This window comes from Phaenicophaeus curvirostris, chromosome 2, assembly GCF_032191515.1.
Source record: "Phaenicophaeus curvirostris isolate KB17595 chromosome 2, BPBGC_Pcur_1.0, whole genome shotgun sequence".
NCBI lineage: Eukaryota > Metazoa > Chordata > Aves > Cuculiformes > Cuculidae > Phaenicophaeus > Phaenicophaeus curvirostris.
This window is the reverse complement of record NC_091393.1, coordinates 76,988,110-77,010,483: the sequence shown is the minus strand read 5'-3', so window position 1 is coordinate 77,010,483 and position 22,374 is coordinate 76,988,110. Positions and strand designations below refer to the sequence as shown.

General features: G+C 39.4%; 1 protein-coding gene across 1 annotated transcript in view; it reads right to left on the bottom strand.

Annotated features, from left to right (window-relative positions):
- Positions 1-22,374, bottom strand: part of GLP1R (glucagon like peptide 1 receptor) — a 58,463-nt gene that overhangs the window by 8,547 nt on the left and 27,542 nt on the right. Inside the window, exons 4-9 of the mRNA XM_069852568.1 lie at positions 19,893-19,999; positions 16,734-16,887; positions 14,552-14,711; positions 5,865-5,925; positions 1,792-1,861; positions 979-1,067 (exon numbers count right to left, since the gene is read on the bottom strand). Of these exons, the coding sequence (XP_069708669.1) occupies positions 979-1,067; positions 1,792-1,861; positions 5,865-5,925; positions 14,552-14,711; positions 16,734-16,887; positions 19,893-19,999 (641 nt within the window). The remainder of the gene's footprint in view (positions 1-978; positions 1,068-1,791; positions 1,862-5,864; positions 5,926-14,551; positions 14,712-16,733; positions 16,888-19,892; positions 20,000-22,374) is intronic.

The window sequence follows — 22,374 nt, the reverse complement described above, 5'->3', positions numbered from 1 at the left end:
AGAGACACATCTACGAACTGAACACTTCTGGGTAAAAAGCTTCTCCAAAGCTTCTGGCTATAATCACTAACCTCCAGAAGGACCACTGAGACTATAGTCTTTATCAGTATAGAAGGCTCTATTGCTGGTTAAATCCAGATAAAGCCTTTCTGTTTACACAGCAGATTCTTGAACAGGAAACACAAAGAAATGAATAAACATACATCTCTGAGAGATGGCTCAGCTGCATCAAGCTTTCCTGATGCTTGCGGAAGTCATGAAGGCAAGGGCTTTCTCCCTTGATGGGATAAATTTACAGTCAGATTTTTAAATGTCTTCAAGCTATCAGAGCTGGAAAATCCCCCCCTTTCTACCCCAGCAAATTTTATCCTAGCAAATAAAATCATGTATTCAAAACAAAACCTCACTAAAAGGAGCCCCTGCATCTGCTTCGAGCTTTAAATGCACGCTAGGATATCTTCAATTTCATGTGAGGTAAAGTAGGTAGGTAACATATAGGGTAAGTCTATATTCTGATGAGAATACATCAAAATATTATATATGCTGTGTCTAGCTTAGAAAGGCTGCAGCAGTGAAATATACAACTTCAGCTGACTAGCTAAGTCAATCATCAGTAGCAGTCTGGCTAATAAAGAATGTAGGCTCCATGCTGTTTAATTCACCCTATTGCTAACTTCTTATTTTTACATTATTCTTCAGACTGCAATGCAGAAATATTCCCCAAGATGCAGAAAAGAAAGATGTGACCATGAATCTTAGCAACATGATTAAATAATAGGAATAATACACACACAGACAGGGTGAAGCCTGCAAAATAAAAATTGAACTCTTCTGTGATAAATCTATCATCTCTTTTGAAATATCATATGCATTCATGCTCGAGGCCTGTGGTCTTTAACCACATTTTTCAATCATGTACCTCCTTGTCTACTTCCATTTGGAAAGGCACAGAAAGCGTCAGACTACTAAATAACATACCTGCATTTTATGTCAGTTTTGCACATCAAATTAGCCTGTAGTTTGGAGATAATGATGCATATAACTCTGATAAAGATCAGGAAATTTACCTGGAGAAATGAAAGATGGATTTATATCATCATCAAGAAAGACATGCATAAGTGTTCAAAAAAGCTGGTGCGTGTGTGCATGCATAGGTCCTTGTGCAACCTGCTACTCTGCAGTTGCATAATCTGCCTCTGAACTCAAGTCCTCACTGAGGAATTCAGCTCCAAACACATCCTTTGTGAGTGCACAAGTCACTGCTGAAAATACAGGCAAGTTCACTAAACAACGCAGGGGAGCTTACCTACATCTCTGTGGAGTGAGATGCAGTAAAGTTATGGGCCATCTTCATCGGCAGGTCAGAGACTGCCACAGTATAGTGGCTGCAGAACGTGGCATTTCTCCAAAACATCATGTAATTTGCTGCTCTTCTGTAGCCCAGTACCTGGAATATTATCTTTTGCCTGCCTTTTACTACTTCTCACAGCTTCCCCCACCCCAGGGAGTTAACTGAGCTGCTTGCAGCATGCCACGCTGTTATGATGTGCTGCCACTGCAACATGACAGCATGTGGCCAAATTAAGCAAACAAAATGTTAGTCAGGAATTCCAGTGACAGAAATCAATTTGCTTTCATAAAAATCACATTTCTGAATGAAAATGTCAATGCCCTCAAAGCTCATTAGCCTTTAGACATGCCTAACAGCTATAGGCACATCTGCTCTTTGTACTACAACAGGTCTTGCTCTCGTGGAAATCTGCCAGCTTGCTGCACATGCCCCATACTCACCCCAATGGCGATAAGAATGGGCAGTCTGATGATCAACCAGTAATTCATATTATAGTTTCTTGTCCAGCAACTAGGTAGACATCAAAATGAAGGAGACAAGAAGAAAAAGTTTCAGTATATTAATAACATCTCCCGCTTTTCATTCTGTCACAGCATTGCACGGAGAAAACAATATTGAGGACTAGATACCACGAAAGCACATCATGCTGACATGGAAACAAGTGCAGTCGCTTTTATGAAACATGGAATGCTTTTGTACTATTGCAGCTGTCATAATCCAACTGGATACTACTTGCCTGCCTTTCGTGACCACTAATGGCTAACTCTCCTCTACAATTTGCTATTAATTATCAGCAATTCATTGTGAAGATTTACTCCATTAAAACCAAGGTCAAATTTGTCCTGTGGCTGAAAGGAGAAGGCGGGGGGGAGGGAAATCTGTTTGAGACAGACCTTTCTATGTGGTTCCTATGCTACTCTTTCTGCATTTATTCCTTCTCAGTCTCCAGTATCAGCTCATCTTATTATTTAACTTCTTGTTAGTTCTTTATCCCATTACCTACCATTACATTTCTTGTAACAATATTTAGATCAGTTATCTATTTATCCTTATTTTCAGAAAAGACTTATTATTCAAACAGGAAAAAGCAATTAAGGCAGCGAACTCCAGCTTCTTGAGCGTATATGAACAGTTTTCAGACCCAAAGGGTGTTTTAAAGTTATAAGCAAGTAAAAGCCAGGAGTAATAGTTCCAAAATGTTCCTGGCCAACTGATCCTGGCCAACAAAGTAACATGCTGCAAGCAATATAATTCTCCATTCTCCCTATAAGCCTCATTTTAGCCTTTTAAATTCCTGTGTCCTGGAATAATATTGGACAAAAATCATGTGATGCCTGAAAGCCACAGTTTGGGATCACTGGTTTGAAGTGAACTTTACACCATGAGATTTGTACATCTGGTTCTTTTGGGTCCCACCCTGGCCACAGCCAGCCACTCCCAACTGTATGATGGACCACATACATGCACACATTCACCTGCCACTTGACTTGTTGCTGCTGTGGCAGCATTGTTAATATTTCCACAAAATAACTTCAGTAGCCTCAGCAAAGGCAGCAGGTTCCTGAGCTACATGGGCTATGAAACATGAGCGACAAAACACGGCTACAGAAAATTTAAGTTCCTTCATTAAACAGGTTCCTATTAATTTCCAGATCTCATCTGCCAAAACATATATATGCTCCATTTTCCTTATATTTTCTTAATAGGCCTATGAAGCTTCAGCTTGAGTGATGCTGCTGGAGAGTAAAGCCTGACAGGGTTGTAATGGGACAGTCAACTTGAGCTAAACTAGAAAACCAGGCAGCATGTGGTAGGGGTTCGTGCTACAACAATGCACCCACATGCATTCATGCACTACAGACAAAAGTGAAACAGCTTGGCTGTGGCAATTCCATATTCCTTTACAGATATGGGTCTCAGGATTTAATTTTTCATTTCAGTTTCAGTTTAATGCATACAACAAGCACATTATTGCAATCAGCAGCTCCACAACGTGCAATTCAATTGTATGTTAGATATTGGAGAAAAAAGGTGTACATATTGCATACAGTCAGTGTACCTGAACTGGAATCTAAGTAACAGAAGAACTTATTAATTGGTGCATGTGACTGGGAGCTGGCTTCATGAAGCCTTTACAATTAATTTGAACCCTTCAAGACCAGCAGGATAATAGCCATAGCCTGGAAGTGGATTTCTAATTTTCTGACTGCCTGCAGTGGAAGCAAAGGCAATTTTAAAAATTTCCTGATAGTGATGGAGGCTGAGAAATAAGTCTTTACATTAACTCTTCCACATTCCTGTGTGTATTAATTTGTTTCCTGTGGCACAGAGCAGTTTTAGCTACCTCTAAATTTATGCAAATGTCTGCAGTAAAACCACCATTAGGGCCCAATAAAAGTGTCACAGCCAATAAAGCATGCAGAAAGTAAAACTGATAGATCAGTACATGATTTCTTGTCCATTTGTGCTTTCTGGGATTGCCTCGCTGATAAATACATCAACATCTATTGTATTTGGGATCTGTCCCTGCTGTTTGCTCAGCAAGATACTTAACAACTAATAGCCTCAGAGCAGGAATGGAGAATGGGTCCAGTGAAACAAATGCTACTGGGAAGTTTCTGCTTACCAATCACTGTATTTTTACCATTTTACCTCCATTTTTCAAAAAAGATTGTTGGCTGGCTGTCTTGTTCCCATCATTAATTGCAGAGAGAAAAAAAGATGCATAAGCATCAGCTTTTTAGGCACAGTCTAATAACTAAGGAGCACAGCTTGCTTTTAATTTTATTTGTAATCTAAATGGAAGTGGTTTTCAATAGCTCACTTTTTAAAACAGTAGCTGCTTTCTAAAGGATTTTACACTTGGACATGTATGGAAAGAAAGAGTCAACCTGCAAATCTTGCAGGCTTCAGTCCTTCATTCAAATGGTTATGTTCGCAGAATTGCCTCGAATTCCCAGCCCTGACCACGTTTACTTCCAGTTATAACTACTGCCCTGGCTATGAAGAAAGTCACAAATGAAATTCACAGCCTGCTGCACATCCATGGTGACAACACTGTGGCAAACAGCATGAAAAATATCCCTGGCTGTTCCAGCAAGTGCCTGCCCAAGGCACAGAAATCTTTTGCCTTTCAGAAAAGCTGCTGCATGTGGTTATTTATTGCCGTATTGTACAAATATTTACACAAGATTTAGAAAATTCAATAAAGTGCAAAATTGCCCCTTTTAAGGTCTGCTGAAGGCAGTGAGTGACAGTTTCCCTTAATAGAAAACATAAATCAGCTCTGAGCACTGCATAACGTAGAGGCTCATCACGAGCACTTTGAATACATTCCCTATATCAATAGGAAGATATGCCCATGGAACGTTGCCTGTTCAGAGAGTGCATATTCTCTATACCTCTTTGGATCATTTCAACAAAACTTGCAATGCATCAGTGCAGCCACAATCTTGCTACGGAATATTATCGAGTCAACCTTGAAAAGGACAGTCAGAAAATCCTATCATTGTTTAAGCCAGAAAAGGCAGCTTTGACTGAACTAGTTCGGTATTAGGAAAGACACTAAAAAAAACCCTGGTTCTTAATACTCATGAACACTAGAAAAAGTCATAGGGGTGGTTCTGACTGCAGTGAATTTCCACATTGCAACAAGGTTGGTGGTTGGGGGGAGAAGGAGTTGGGGAAGCACCCTCTACCAAAGTGCTGAATGGGTTGTTTGGAAGCTAAGAGAGAGGAAGATCCAATAACTAGTACATTTAGAATAAAAAGAAAATAGCATAAAAGCTATTTATTTCATCACAAAGAAAGCTATCCAAATATTTCTAGGCAGTCACTGTCACTAAGAAAAGGAAGCTGGTTCTCTCCCTTTTAAGAAAAACCCGAACTACAACACTATTTTGTATCTAAAGCATATATAAAGGCAAATTTTCAGAACAGGCATTAAGGTGAAGATGGCTAAAAAGCATTTTTTGTTTTGCAGCAGTCTTGCATGTGGTATAGTTGACTTCAACATGACTAATACAGGCAGAGAATGTGCCTTTATTTTGAGAAGATCTAAATAATGGGAGCCTAAACAAGAACAGATAATCACATCTCCGCTGCTAGGCATAAGCTAACCACTACAAATTGCAGGCAGAATTGTGTGGGAGGTTTTTGCCTTCCTCTGAAGCATAACTGTAAAGGCTACTGCCAAAGGCACAGTATCAGGAGCGATCTTGGTTTGGTATGATGACTTCTTCTGTTGATACTGTAACTACAGAAAAACAAAACATACCTTTCCTTGACCTGCAACAGGATAGATTCATTCAGACATGCAGAAAATTCTGATCAGAAGCAAACATATGCTCCTTTCTGAAATGTTATGCAAGACCTTCAGACAAAACAGAAGCAATTATGTGAGGTTTCAAGCACGTTGCCAAAGCAAACCACGCTGAACAGAAAGCAAACAACGACCTGCTGGTGCACACATGCAGCACAAATGAGGTAGCTGAAAAATCAGAACTAAACCAACCCCTCATCTTCATAAAGGTACTTGACAGTTCCCCAGAGGATAACAAACAGCATTGGCACACCTGGGAAGAGAGGAGACAAGGTTGACACTGACATTAAGAGACGGGAAAAAGCAGAGAAGAACAACTCCCACCCCCCCATAATGATGAGCAACGCAATTAACTGGTGGTAGGTTGCAACTACTGCCTAGAATACCTGGCTATCAATGATTAGAGGAGGAATCTAGCCTGCAAGTAATGAATACACAACTCATTTAGCCTGGACCCTCACCAAGCTCCTAAAAAAGCATGGGAAGTGCTGCCCATACGATGCAGCATATACCAGCTTTTCTGTGGAAAGTTTTACCAAGTTAAAAACATTTCTAGAAAGTCTGTTGGCCTCTGTATTCATGGCTAGTGAGGAGAAGCCCAGTGCTCTGTGGCCCAAACCCTTACATTCACATTTCGGCCTGTGGGTCAGATATACTGTATTCAACCTGCCTATAGGTATCAGGGCTAGAGCACACTCAGTCCCACATACGCTCGTGTGTGGGCACACAGTTACATAGCAAGCACACTTAGACTGTAGAGAAGTTACATATTTTGCTGCAGTACTGGCATGGACTTGAGGGGCTGCAAAGACAGTGGATGCATCTGGTCTTGAGAAGACACTTAGTCCTACCCTTACCTGACACTGCATGTGCTATGGTTGGTCAGTTTATCTGGGGTGTAAATAGAAGAGAAAAAAGCCAAATTAGCTGTCAGTCATTACTTGCTTTACAATGTCAAAGGCTCTCAAATCAATTTCTCTCATTTATGAAATGGCTAGGTCTTGAAGAATAATTTTCAAGTGCACCTACCAACAAGTACTCAGTACAGGTAATGTCAAAAAAAAGCCCACAAGAAAGGACAGCAGGTTAAGATTTAATGAGCAGATGGGGAATTTCTGCCTAAAGACTGATCAAGATGATCTAATTCCTCAGTGTACCTCTCCAGACAGAGTCCAATGCTATATGTACCTTGAGTGCTTTGTTATTGCACTCTTAAGAAGCAGTATGGTAAGGAACCATAAGAACACAGGTGTGCAGGGCAAATACACATTTCCTGACAGCAGAACCCACAGTGAAACTAGTGATCTCTTGCAATCTGAAAATCTACAAGCAGTATCTGCAGTGGGTGAAAAAGGTGGTGTAAAAACTTCTCTCGTTGTACTGTATTCTTCCTCTACTATCAGAACAGCAAAATACAGTAGATGTGAAAAAAGAAATAAAAATACTTTCCTCAATCAGTTACAAAAAAAAAGCAGGGAAAAAAATTCCCAATAATTAGAATAGCAAAGATAATGAATTGAGTAGAAATTATAGGGGCAAGTGGTTGAACACATTCCATGGATGTACCTGATATTGAGTACACAATAATTTGGAAGCAAAGTTACTAAGACCTCTGTGCTGCTTTGATAGTGACATAAGAGATTAAGAACAGGCTCATTGCAAGCCAATTCCAAAGACAAATGAGCCTTTGATTCAGAGAAACTAATTACCGTTTGAATTATTCCATTCTTGACTTCACTGAGAATTAAGACATCTTAATATGAAACTTATCCTGTAAGATATGAACACTGAGAATACAAAGGCTGTGGGTCAGTGGAGGGAACTGATGTATCAAATGGTAATGATTTATTGATATATCCATCTCATGGATGGATCAGAAATCTCTTCCTATTTAATTGCATTACTCAACATTTGAATTGAGAATCTGATATTAATATTATATTTCAAAACAGCCTAGCTACGGAGAGCCTGGTATTACTGAACTACATTAGCATCTTCATATGCAAATATACAAATTAATAGGTAGCATGCACGATGTAATTTGTTCAACATTTCCTTCCCCTCTCACTTTGTATGCAGGCCCCTTGTGGTTTGCTGTTGCAATATCATCAGTCACATTAAAGTGTGTATTCCTAGCATGGAATTTAATCTGAGACACCAAGACTTAACAGTACAATATTTACGTATAAGCTTTGAACATCAGTACAAATTCCACATGGATAGCATCTGAGCTCTACCAAATTCAGTAAGTCTTATCCTAAGAAATGAGTGCCTCTGAAGATTGTGTAGGACTTGCTCTCAGCAGACAAGAATGCATCCAGTTTTCCAAATTCCCAGTCAAGATCTAAAGAGGAGATGGCCCCATGAACATTCCCTAATCCATATCAAATCCGTAGAAGTTGTTCACAACAACAAAAGAGTAAGCCTGCAGCACATGGGCAATAATTGCAGTTTGCATGGATCACTGAGGCTCTCCATAGATGAATTTACAATCTTAATACCTAATTAACTTGCATTAACTGGCACAAATGCAAAAATTATTCTGGTTATTTCACTCGGTCAGGAGAAATTTGGCTGGCTTGAGCAGGCAGGAGAAGCAAACCGGATACAGCTCCTTGAATAAACTCTACAGATGACTATAATTCATTAACAGACTTGGTGTTGTATTCCAGTCCTAGACTCCTGACATGCAGCTCCTTTGGTGCATTTGAGTTTCAGTCCTACACCTCTTTCTCTTGTTGCTACTATTCAAAGAATATCAGATATTTGAGAAAAAAAAAAGCCAAACCCGCACCCATTTATAGAAGGCATTTTTTAAGACACAGTATGAACTCTTTCTGGTTTTGCTTTTTGTCATACAGAAAGCTCCAAGACTGATTCCCTCACCCCCAGATTAACTAGCCAAAGGAAGGTCTCTGAATTCTGGAAACAGTAACATCTACTTTTGTCTGTACTGCATCAACTACTGAAGATGCCAGAAGCTGCAACAGCCTGCTCATAATACCCTCCGTCATCTTAATTCTTTCAGGCTGATAACTGGCCAAAAATCTTTGAACACTACATGGCTATTATGAAGTCTGTCAGGTGTACTAGGAAATAAGCATGCTGACAGCTCAGCTAATAAAGTTCAACTTGCAATGACAGGGCTTCTGAATTATAAGCTGTGATAATAATATATATTATAGGTGATAAGAAAGTAATGGAATTGCCAAATCAATGTCTTAACACTACACTGCATAAATAAGCAGCACAACCTACTTATTTTCACTTTAGCTTATATATTCTATACCTGGCCAGATGTCTGCATAGTAAGAAAAAGAAGTTGGGAAACCAGACATTACCAAAAATGGTAATAGGACAGGGTAGGTAAAAGAAGAAAGCTGTGCGAAATTCTGCGCAGGAACCACTATTTGGTTAACATTTTCACAATGTTTCACTGTTCCTAATGAGCAGGAAGGACAGCAATTCGTGGAGCTGCTAACAGAAGCTACCATGTTCGGGTAAGAGCATGTAGAAGAGTAGTTTCTCCATTCAATGGGTCTGAGATATTTCAGTAATGGAACAGAAAAGCTCAAGCTTGTTCTGAGTCCACTAAGTAGTAGTTACCACGAAAGGTGTCACAAGGTGGTGCTATTCCATCCCATCTTCTTTCCCTTACCTCGATGTGCAAAGCAAGTTTTCCCTCTTGCAGACACACGACATTTCTAGCTTCACATTTTATCATAATCTACATAAAGGCAACTTCAGGGAAGAAAGATGTATGAGGAATAAAGGAGGCTCCTCTCATCCTTCACCTCCTGAAGTAAATTTTTCTCTGTAGGACCAGAGTGCTACCACCCTGCCAAAAACCCTTAAAAAAGAATTTACACTGAACACAGCACTGTAGGACTGATAAGTTTGCATATAAGCTCATATTTCACCTGTAACCTGACAGCACTGGTTTCCACGTGGTGAGAAGTTCAACCTCTGAGACAATCAGGCACACAAACCAGAAAGACACTATTGCTGTCAAAAGAATTCCAATCCTCTTTCTCTCAGAAACCATCCATGATGGTCTGTCTTGAGCAACTGCTTGATGTACGAACTCAAGAAGTACGTGGGCTGAACTGAAAGAAGTAATAAACATATCCGGATGTAGAAAGAGTAACAGCATTGAAGATATGAATAGAAAAGACCATGTTTTTCTTTCTAAAACAGGAAAAACGTGAAAGAAAGTTTATTCTAGAAGACAGAGTGAAGAGAATTAAGAGAAACTACACACAGACGCATTTCCTACCAAGATCAGTCTGGGGACACAAAATCCATTTACACATACTTGTCTGAAACAGTTTTCATTTGATGACAAACAAGAAACGGTTAGTGCAATGAATCCTTTTGCTACACAGAGTTCATACTGGGCTTCAGAAGAAAAGTTTCTTACTGGCTCTGTTCCAGTCATATCTTCCTTGCAATGAGGATGTAGATTTTTGACCCTAGCCAGGCTTACTGGCTTTAATAGCTTCATTCCTTAAGTATTCTTCCTTAGACCAAGTTTAGATTGCTGAGGCTTGGAAGGAAAGGGATTATTTCTTTCTTATGGCAGTTTCCCTGCTGCAAGTGCAGCTGCATGTAAAATTGCTATAGAAGCTCTGAGAATGTTCAGCTTATTATTAACATTGTCTTCATAGAATCACAGAATAGTTTGGGTTGGAAGGGACCTTAAAGATCTTCTAATTCCAACCCCCTGCCATGGGCAGGGACATCCCACTAGACCAGGCTACCCAAGGCCCCATCCAACCTGGCCTTGAACACCTCCAGGGATGGTGCAGCCACAACTTCCTTGGGCAACCTGTTCCAGTGCCTCACCACTCTCATAGTGAAGAAACCTTTCCTTATATCAAGCCTAAATCTGCCTGTCTCCAGTTTATACCCGTTCCCCCACATCCTGTCACCACAAGTCTTCTTAGGCTTCAGGTGCTAAAAATTATCTCCTGTCATTCTTCCCACCTGGATGTCACAAAGTCACCATGGAATGTTGCTGCTGTCTCACTATTCCTTCCTCCTCCCCACTTCTGAATGTAAGCAGGCCCTTTTTCCAATAAAAGCTTCTGAAAGATGCATACAGCAGCATTACAGTATAAACTGCTCTTCTCCAGAGACTAGTTTGTACAGCACTGACACAGCTGCTAGAAGTTGGTGTTAAGCTCAGCAACTTTTCACTTGGGCTTAGACATGATGTACACTGATTTGGTGTCCTGGACACACTGATTAACAGCAGTTTGCACATCCAAAGAAACAAACAAACCAAAGTAGTAATAACTTCCCTCTCTGTAGTTATATTTTTTTCTTTGCCCTCTTCTGCCAACGTTAGGAGGTGAGATCTATGGGCAGGAATTTCTTTTATTCCAGAGGAAGAAAGCACTAAGTACCAGCAACATATAGCAATAACTTTTTTTTTTCCTGCAAGTATTAATGACTACCTGAATCAACATCCTGTTTAGCTGCTGTTGCGCTGACCTCCAGATTGATGGGAACAACTCATCTACCTGCTCTGCCATTAGCCTGTTAATAATTTTGTTTATTGATGCTCTTAGTGTTTCTGCTGGTTACACCCCCCCCATCAGCTTTGGAAAAGGCATAAACCACTGGTTTTGCAATAAGATATGTGGAATTTGAGGTTTACACAAGTGTATTAAAGTCTGCTTTTACAAAGAAAATGAGGACATAAGCAAGACATTATTCACATTAAATGAAATAAGGAAAATATAATGTTGCTGTATCAAAGCCTAATATGGCATGAAAACTTGGCAAGGAAGTGGCCATTACAGGGATACAGTTACCTCACAAATAATCAGGAAAGTTTATAGAATCTTATCTATGTACAGGATGTCAATATAAATGACTCCCGATCTGTAAAACTACTGTAGTTTCCTTAGATCTATCAAGATTTTATAACTTCTCTAGCTTTTGCAAAGTACCACAACATGAGACAAACGGATTTTTTCCCCTTATTAAAACACTTCAGCAGCAAGAAATAATTACTCATTTGAACTGAAACTAAATGGACCACCATCTAATAACATCAAGAACTGACCTGAAATTAACATAAAACAAAAATATGTTTGGGAAATACTTATTCATTTTTCTTTATACTCCTCACTGTGTGCTAACAGTTCCTAGGAAAATGCAGACCGAGAGTGGTATTCTTATATCTTTACATTTGAAAATCGAGTTTATCCTTTCAACGTCTTGAATTGAGATGAAATGATCATGTTAGACAAAGTGGGAAAAGAACTTGTTTTTATTTACACAATCATGTGGACTTTTTCCCTTGTTATAACAAAATATAGCTCTTTTTAATATGGCAGTTTAAAACCTGCTATAAAGAAATAGCTATGGAGACATTTCTACCTGTTTGAAAGCTGGCTGTTACATTACAGTTTTGCTTGGGATTACCTGAGAAAATAGTTTGCTCTGGCTTCTTTGTTCTGAGACCTGCTTTTCCTTGAAAGTAGTATAAAAGGGCAAACATCATGACCAAGAATATGAGCAAACACTGAAGTGAACAAAAAACCTTGAGGGGAATTCGTGGTTTTATTCATCTGTATATTTGAGAGAAGTACAAGTGCAAACATGTGATCACATGGGGAATTGCCGAAACCATTCAGACAGCAAAAACAATACCATATGGCCTGTGAGCAATCACAAAGTTAAGTTATAATCAGAAGAAACAGCAACATGAAATTACTAACACCCACTAAGTTTGTGAACAATGCATATATGAGATTTTAAAACATAGATATTCATCAAGTGATAAGTAATGAACAAGTTAATATTATCCTCTAAGACGACAATTAATTAAAAGAAAAAAGGGTCAGGATATCAATTCAGCTCTGGTAATGAGATGCTTATATTTTGATCCAGATTTACTTTTACAGTTGATAAACTATTTCAAAGAGTAGGACTCTTCAAGCTCCAACATGAACCTACTGTCTCTCTGAAGCCTCAGCATTATACTGAGGCTATTGTTATGCTCAAAACTCCCCAATCTTCTGAGCACTGTACACAGCAGAAAGGCACCTGATGAGGGATGTGAGCACCCAAAACATGGGAACACCAATGAAGAAGCAAAATAGAGTGACATAACCAATATTCACCTCTTTCCACTTGTTAGAGAAAAAACTCATCTGATAAAACTAATCTGGGAGCACTGAAATAACAGCTGCTTCTGCATTTGAAGATGGAGAATCATTGGCAAGGTTTTCATGTGCAGTCATGGCTGGAATAGAAGAAGCTGTACAGATGAGGGTTGAATGGCACAGGCAGAGCTTTTCTAGGAAGCTTGGATGAAACCCATATATCCAGTGCCAAGTTCTGGCATTGCCACTCGTTTCCACAAACTCATCCAGAAATTTAATACACAGTACCAAAACTTTCATTGTAAAAGAAGAACAAATTCAAAATGCAGTCTTCTGTTTCTGCCTTCTGCTTTTGCAAGAGACAAACTCTATCTAGAAATTATTCAGATCAAAACCATCCTAATCCCTTACTTATAAAAACAACACAATACCCTCAGGATTTGGCCAGATATAATTTTGCTCTAATTTCTTTTCCATTTCCTCTCATGACCTCAGCCAGTGCTTCAGGATAGCTCCCCTATCTTTTACTTTTTTCCTTTAATTGAGTATAAGGCTATTTATAAAATATGCTTCTTAAACATACGTAATAAAAATGTTACACAAGAGGTTGTTGCTTTTGCCCTATGTCCTATATAAAACAATAATAGAAGATACAGAAGTTATTAACCAGAACTTTCCAGCAAAAAAACTGCTAATACTTGCATTTATTTATTCCCATCAATATGCTGGAAAGCCTTTGCTCCTCCTATATCACTGTTCAGTAGACTTGGGTAATTCACAGTAAGCCATGTACACACGTTTTACCAGTGACCTAATTTGCTAGAATATTTACACTTAACCAATCCATGGAAAGAAAAGGACAGTCAAAGCAATTCAAATGTTCAAACCAATATACGTGAAAGCGCTTGCAGTATTTTCTTGGATTTACTTTCAGCTTTCCAAAAGTCGCCTGATTTCCGCCAAAATGGGAGAGGGATCAAGAGGAAAGGAGAGAATGCAATAAAAGCACACAAGAGATCATTCCAAAAATAGGATTAATCCTGAACAGCAATACATTTTGAGGCTAGCCAGACAGAAAAAGAATCAAAGCTTTAGCATTTCTACAGAAGGCGACTCTGGCTCAACTGATTTCAAGGCATCACAGGCCTTAATCTCAAGCACACACATGCCCATGACGCGTGCACTCTGACCAGTCTTTCACCTGACAATCCTTACTTGACCTGCTCTGCCCACATAACCAGCCTGACAATGCCTTTCTAGGAGGCCCTTGCTTATCAGTCCCTTTGCATCCTCCCAGCTCATGCTGCCCCCATTTCCCTACTTTTATCCTTGACCAGCTACAAGGTATCATTGCTATTTTTCCCCGCAAGTAGTTAACACATTTTTTAAGAAAACTGGAAACTATCAGGAGACAGAGTAAGGCAATCTTCCAACTCATCTGGAATCACACACACACACATATTCTGTACTGGGAAGCTGATGTCTTTCAGGAAAAGTACCATGTGCCTGCCACTGATCTGGAGAGCTTCTCTGATGCCACACAGCCCCTCTCTTATGAACCCACAGCTGCTACACTGCAAGCTTCAAGTAGCTGTGCTGCCCCAGCACCCTCTAGCTCAAACAAAGTAAGGGATCAGGACCAACAAGGGAATGAAGAGTACCGCACTTGAACTTGGTAGCACTATAATAGACACTTTTTTTTTATTATATCATCTAGTGGTGCACACAGCAACAGGTGAACATACAGAAAGATCAACTTACCCCAGCCAATGCAGAGATAAAGACGAAAAATTCTCTGCTCAGAAAAGACTGAAAGTACCAGCAGTGTGTACAGGTACATGCCTTCTACCAGCAGCCAGTAGTAGTTTGCAGCCACACAATACTGCATCATCACAAAGACCAAGCGGCAGCTGAGTGATTCCTGTCACAGAAGAAAGCACAGCCCAGATGAATGTAACAGGCATTGAGAAAAAAAAAGGATACTTACCCAAAAGACTGGTTCTCTCCCGTATTTTCACTTGTTCCCCAAAATAACACTCGATAAATGAATCATGTTTGAGTACTGAAAGGACAGAAAGCAGCAATGGTTGCTATACACAGGAGACAGATGCTTTCAACAACATTCATCCTTTAAAAAAAATTCTCAAAATTACCTGTTCTGCATTTTCCCCTCAATAAGCAATGGCTTATATTTCGAAAAGTACAACACAAAGATGAAAAGAAAAGCAAGTTAAAGGTACTGCATCAACTGCAGTCAGTGAATCTTTTCATTTCCACGATACTCTCTATTCTGCAGCTCAGAATTTCTCTGAGAAATAGTGGATGCCATAATGTTGAATATTTTCCAAAGCAAAAGATTTTTGCTAGAACAGCAGTATTGCCCAGTGCGTTACTTTTAGGTGCAAAATCTCTCTTTGCTGGTAATGTACAAAGAGGTGGTCAGCAGTGTTTTACGTAAGTATGACACCTGATTACCTAATTAAATAAATCCATCAGATCTGCCAAAACCACTACAGGATAAACCATGTATGAGAGCATATAAATATATATAAAAATAAATACAAAGTTTTATTTTGAAAAGAGAAAATGGCTGACAGTCCAATGAAAACATTTCCAAACCATTTAAGATACATATTACTTTGTTGTTTTCTGCCAATTGATACACTGCAGATGAGAAGAAATCAACCATCATATGAGATTCACTATACAGTATTAGCTTTTAAGCCTTAGGCAGAGCATCAGAAAAGGATGGGTGCTAAACACGCAGAAGACATACTCTTTATGACCTAACCCTGCATTGCACAGCAAATGCTGCACCCATGTTACAGAGCCACAAGAGTTATACAAATAATGAAAATCTCTTTCTTTGAAGATTCAAGCACATTTTGTATTCCAGATCTGAAGGGGGAAAGACATGCTTTCGTCATGTTCACAAAGGAGTTGTATATCCCCTCCCTTTGGTTAGAAGTATTTAATCAGCCAGTTCCTCTAAAGCTTTTCTAAATGCTTTCAAATTTGCGTTTTAATCAGATGCTTCCCTTTTTTCTATCATTAACAGATTCTAAAGATCTCCATGAATGACGAACTCATTTGGTCGTTATACAAGATGGACAGTCCTATCACAAAAGGTGCTGGCTTAGAGAAATGAATGCACTCTTGTCACTGCTAGGAGTGAATCTGCATCACAGGAAGAAGATATGGACATGTTGAGAAATGGTTAAACGAGCAAGGACATATTCCTTTGGAGGAATTGTACAAACAGACTCCTAGCTGAACAATAGTTGGGAGAGGTTGGCTGTACAAGCAATTCCCTGGTAGAACATTAAGTTTAGCTATAGATAAGGTAGCATGTTTATGGATGCAGAAACCATAACAGAATGCTGCATTCTTGAGCATAGTGGTCGCACAAGATGTTAAGAGCAAAATAGCGGGTGACAGGTAGTGATGTATTAGCTTAAGGGGGGATGGATATTCAATATGCATGTAACCAAGGAACATATAATTGTGTGTTTGATCAACCAATGAAATTATAATACAATGATGTAAATCAAGTAGAAGAAAAGTATATAACCTGACTCGTTCTGAATAAAGACGGCCTTGCTTTATCAATCATATTGATTCGATCACTTGGTCCCTCCCGCCGCGGCATGGACATTTGTATATATACCAAAAGTCTACCTCTTCATGTTTCCTCTGTCTAGTAGGGGTAAACTTCCCACAGAGAGAGAAACATGCCACATCAACTACTTGTCTGTAGCTTGAAGTGACACAACCATAACTGCATACGCGTGTGCTACAAGTTTCAGGGAAACATCATGGACTGAAGAAAAGCATTTTGTAGAATACAACCCTCATTGTACAAAACGAAATTACCTGCTGTTTTGCAGCCACACCACAGTGGTAACTCCAATATCCTAAGAACCACCACAGTGCCTGCCCCTACCTGGAAGGAGATAAGTCCTTCCCACTGATGCTCTTGTGTGGCAGTGCTGTACATCCACTTCACCACTGAGTCCTTAATGAAGACTGATATAGCGCGGAGGATAAAAGATGTGAAAAGGTTCAGGTGAATATAATTCCTCGTGCAATGCAGATGTCTGTAAAAAGGAGAACCAGTCACGACCCACAACCTATGTAAAAGCTGCAACATCACAGACAGGACTGAGGGAGGGAACAATAGGCCCTGTTAGAAATCAGGAGATTAGAAATCAGGAGGTACCCAGAGGAAATTCCATAACTTCAGAATGGCTGATTTCAAACTGTCTTTGAGAAGAAATCACAAGAAAAAGCCATTCAGAACTTCAGCCCTAAAAGTGAATATTTGGGGGAAGGATTGAGATCAACGTGTTAGAAAAAACTACTTCTAAGGTTTAAAAAGAGTAACAAAGTAATTTTCAGATGACTTCTATCTGAAAAGACTAAAAAAATTCAAGTTTCACATAATGCTGAATCTAATATATTTGAATCAATCCCAACATCACTACACAGGTTTACCTTGGCAGAGCTCAGGAACTAGTGTGCAGTACAGCTTCTTGCTGTGCTCAAGCCCACAGTCAAAAAACATCCAACAGTAAATTACCACTTTGACAACAAGAGAAAACTCTGTATTCAAATTGCCACCCGAGGGAATTGTAAATGCTTCCTGTAGAACTAAAAACAACAGAATTTTCACCTCTGCATTCAGAATTGAAAAAAAAAACCAAAACAAAATCCTCTTCGATTTCAGCAGCCAACTGCAAAGACAATGAAATTGCTACTTGTCAAAAAGAGCATGTCAAGGGGTTGCAAAAGAAATTGCCATCATGTAAATGGTATCCAATGGCAGAGTGCTGCCAATGTTTTACCAGCCTCATCCACAATCTTTTTTTTATTTCCAGTACTGCAAGGGCACAACTTTTGCTTCAAAGGATGTTACACTGTGTATGATTCTTTTTTGATACTAAAAGATACCAGTAACATCTGATAAACAGCAATTGTTCCAGCAAGAGTAACAGTGAATTTATGTTTTAAATGTATATTTTTCCTATTTTATAAATTTGGACAGAAAAATAGACTTGGTCTTAATGTTACCAGTTTTGCACTGAAGAGAAAGAACTTGTTTTCATAGGTCAAATGGATTTTTTTGCATAGCTTTTAAGTCACACTTTATTTCAAAACTTAACTATGATTGAAATTAATTTCCCTTTAACTAAAATTTATTTGTTGCTACCCTTCAGAACTGTTACAGATTTAAAGCTGATTGAAAACATTATGTAAACTAGCCAACTGAGGAAAATAGGTTGCAAGCAGTTACTGAGTATTTCTGCTACAGGCGATGCAAGTTATTAGAATTGTTTCAGTCCTAAAGTTATGGGTCTAATTCAGCTACCATCACTGAAATGACAGACTTCCCTTCCATTTCTTCAAAGGATGCAAAATTGGACACTAGAGATACATAGTTTCCTCTGTTGTATCAGTATTAAAAACAAATATACAGGCTATTCTGCAGTCCAAGAACTTAAAAAGGCCTTCCTATTACAAAAGTGGAAAAGATCAGCATTTTGGTGCCACTGAATTAAGTATCGATCCCTATTTGTTAAGATTGCACAGCTACTGGGGAAAGGCCATGTAGGGGTAGGTGTCATGTATTTCATGAGATCCAGGACCAAGTCATCTCCAGATAGACAATATAGACAAGAAAACACAAAATGGTCTGATGGGCATGATTTTAACAAGGGGCTCAGCCCCTTTAACATCTCTGAGACCTCATTTTCAAAAATCAGGACAGTCTTGTACACTTCTCCAGTCCCTGCTTCACAGCTAAAGGGAAAAATGCTAAAGCATGTCTCCACAAAAGTAAAACCATCAAAATTACCTCTCTTCTACCAGCTCTCAGAGCCAAACTTGCTCTTTCTTCCCTGCCAAAAAAATGCACATCTTTCCCTCCTTCCTTCAAAAAGTATGCGGTTGTGGTTGTCTGTGACCTTTACGTTTGGGCTGCTAAGACTACTCAAAAAGTGTCATTGATGGGTGAAACAAGAAGAGCGCACTTATCCTGGGAGACATTTAGAGACTTCAAAACCATCTGGCGTTTTATCAGACGAATCCCAAAGTTGCACATGTACAACACGTACAACTCATAACTATGACGTGGCATTCTCAGAGGGTGAGTATGCACTTCTGTATTAATTTTAAATCTTCTTTGAGATCTCTAGGCTATGCTTCTCCACTGGAAGAAGGAGGGATAGCAATGCTAAAAGGTGTGCTGCAATATTAGAAGGCTTGGGTCATTTTAGTTTTGGAAGTTGGAAGCTAAAAAGCATGATTGATCTTTTTCAGTACGTAAGGGGTATAAACACTCAGGCAGGAGGAAAGGGGAGGGACTGGCTTGATAGCAGAAAGTACTGGCATCAGAGCAAACGATCATTAACTGGCAATAATTCTTTAGTCAGGGAAGAAAGTTCCTTATGAATACGTGATACACTCGATGCAATTGGTTGTTGCATTCCTTGAACTCAGTATGCCAATCTGACCAGGTGACAGCAATTTCACAGAAAATTTTCATGCTTCAAAATTAGGTTCTCTTCCACATTGCAAAAGAAATAGGAATTTCTCTGGAAGTTCTCAAAAAAAGAGAAATTTTGTCAGAAATCCATTTCTATTTTGAAATACGCTCTGCATGTGAGGGCTGGGGAATAGGCCAGACTGAGCTTTATGCTCTATGTGATTCCAAGTAAGGCAAACTGAAAAATTCTGTCCTAAATGTCAGCTCACACTCTAGTCCAGCACCCCATCTGAAAGGCAATGACGTGAGAGAATGCTGGAATCTCCTTTCCCACCTTTTCCAGTGGAAATTTAATCAAAATAAACAATACCTCAACAAAACGTTTCAACTGATAAAAGTACCTGCTCCACACATCCATACTAGTAACACTGCAAAAGTTTAGGAATTTTACTATCATTTTGAGAATAAATGACTGTAGGGAGGAATGCAGAAGTGACGTAAGATAGAGGAATAATGAGGTCATGGAAGGGGAGAAAAAAAAAATGTTTCTGCCAAAGTCTGATACTACCACACAGAAAATAACACCTTTTCTTCACTCTTCAGAGCTTTGCCAGTTACCTGAATCCAAGAAGAATGGCGGTTGCTATTACAAGGGCAGAGAAGGAAAGAGCATATCCTATGGTGTATATGATGGACAAATTCAAGAGCTGTTCTTCTGGTGCATCCTGAGAGCATATAAAGGAGAAAATAAAATAAGATAAAAAAATTGAAAAATGGAGGGAGGAAAAGACAGAGGTCATGGACTTCCGTTCTTTTCTCCCAGCTACTTTCTAACTCCTCTTAATGATAACCAGAAGTTATTCTCCTACTTTCAAGCTTAAATGGACATATCAAATCAGTCTTCCACTTTTTGTATGTTCTAAAGGAATAAAAATGTAATCTTAATTCCCCAGCTCCTCCCAGGTGTTTACTCAAACAGTTGGGCTTTGCAGCCAGGCTAGAAAACAGATAGTGTGGCGTTATTTCATATTAAAGTTAGAGAAACAAATTATTACACAAGCAAGTCAAACAGATGACAGGAAGCACAGACACAACTCAACCTTGCAGTAAAAATGCAAAGGTCTTGTTTTCAGACTTGAACACTTACTGCTGTAAGGTGGGAGTGGGGTGTCCTTTGACTACGTCTGTACTTAGAAATCAAACAGGCAAGGTCTCGTTCATTGACTACAAGGCAAAGTGTGCCTTGCATTCATAAAACTAAACTCTTTTCTGCCCCCAAACAGTCTCTCTTCTTCTTCAACCATGCAGTCACCTGCTAACAAACCATAGCCCAACACCATCTCATAACCTAAGTGTTACAGCATTGTCTCAGAGGGAGTGAGACAACATAGGCCAGAGCAGCAGTGATGCCTGCACCCCTCTGACAGTTCTGAGCAGTGACTCTCTTCAGGTTTGCTGTTGAAGGCATGATCGCCAGAATTCTTACTTGAAAGCAGTAGCCAAAATCTTTAGGGAAAATATTTGAAAAACCGCAGGCAACACAGGCTTATTGCTCAGGCTCTAAGGCACATTCATATTCTCTATTCTGGTTCATTACTAAGCATGTATCTTTGTCTGAATAGACCCAGGCATTTTACTTCCCTTCTTTAAGCTGCTAATTCTGCAAGTGATTCCCGAGACCTGTGCTGTACAAAGTCATATATTCCTTGTACTTCAGAAACAAGTACAGCTATTCAGATGTACTTTGCACAGCCAGGAGGATTTAAGGTGAAGGATTTAAGGCAGTACCTCAGGGATTTGCTAGGTTAATGTCATAAAAGGAATGATAGGAGAGCTGCCTTACAAAGAGAAATAAAAAAAAACTCTTCAGTATCAAAGCTCAGACAAACAATTGAGCCTTGACAATTTAAAACATCTACACGGTTCAAAACCATTACATGTGATGTTGCTTTATAAGGATATACTCACAAATTCCTTGGATCTTATTTGAGCAACAGCTGTAACATAATAGACGGCAAGCTTATCAAAACAACTTCTCCTTCTTATGTGCAACATGCATACAAATCTAAGGAAGTTATTAGGGGACACTACATACATTAGCTGGAAAATCACACGTGGTCATTCACATTTCAGGGAGTGATACAACACTGAAAGTATTTCAGAATCCAAATCAATTCACCATAACTTGGAGGCAGGTGCCAAATGACCAAACGTTACCATTAGGTATTTCACTCCTTGGCATATCTCAACATAGCTCTCAAAGAAACCATAATGGCAAAGTTAAAGAACCAGGTTTACACTTTGTGTTAAGATAACACACTCTGCCAGGATACCCTAAAACATAGAAGGGACAAGGAATAATGCTGCAAATTAAAGGGAAAAGTTAAATTTAACATGTTTGGAGATTTAGAAACTCTATCTGTCCAAATTGCCTCCTAGACTGCAGCCATTTATTCCTTCTGAAGAACAAAGTACTGAGCAATGGGAACTCCAGAGGCAACAAATCCCGCAGCACTTGGGAATTTCATATACTGTTTCGGCTAAGTACACCCTAGTTCCCAGTACCCTGGGACAGAGAGTGTGCACATGGTTTATGTGAGGAAAAGCATCACCCTTGGAGGCTCACAGCAGTAATGGTATCACGTGTCATGAGAACGCACACAGTGCGTGAGCTGACGCCAATTGCTGACAAAAATCCCCTGGAAATCTTTACGCTTTCCTTCACTTGGTGCCAGGTGTCTCAGCTGCCTGCTGGGCATAAAGCACTAGGGCAAGAAAATAACACTGAAAAGCCTAATTCCATTGCCCACAGAAAACTAAGGTAAAAAGACAAACTTAAACAAAAAGCAGGGACTGCCCCCTGCCCAGAGGTGAAAAGCAAATGTCCTTCAGTTCAATTAATCTTAATCACTTTAATAGCTGCTAACAAGAAAGGCATAATGATATGCCAATGGAAGAAAAGGGAAAGGAATAACATTAGGTCACTCCTCCGTTCTGGGTGGGCTGCAGTTGAGCTCCTTGCACTACAGCACAGCTGGGACTACATTTCATTTCTCTTGCCTTTCTCAAGCACATTTAAACCTGCTCTTGCCTACCATCC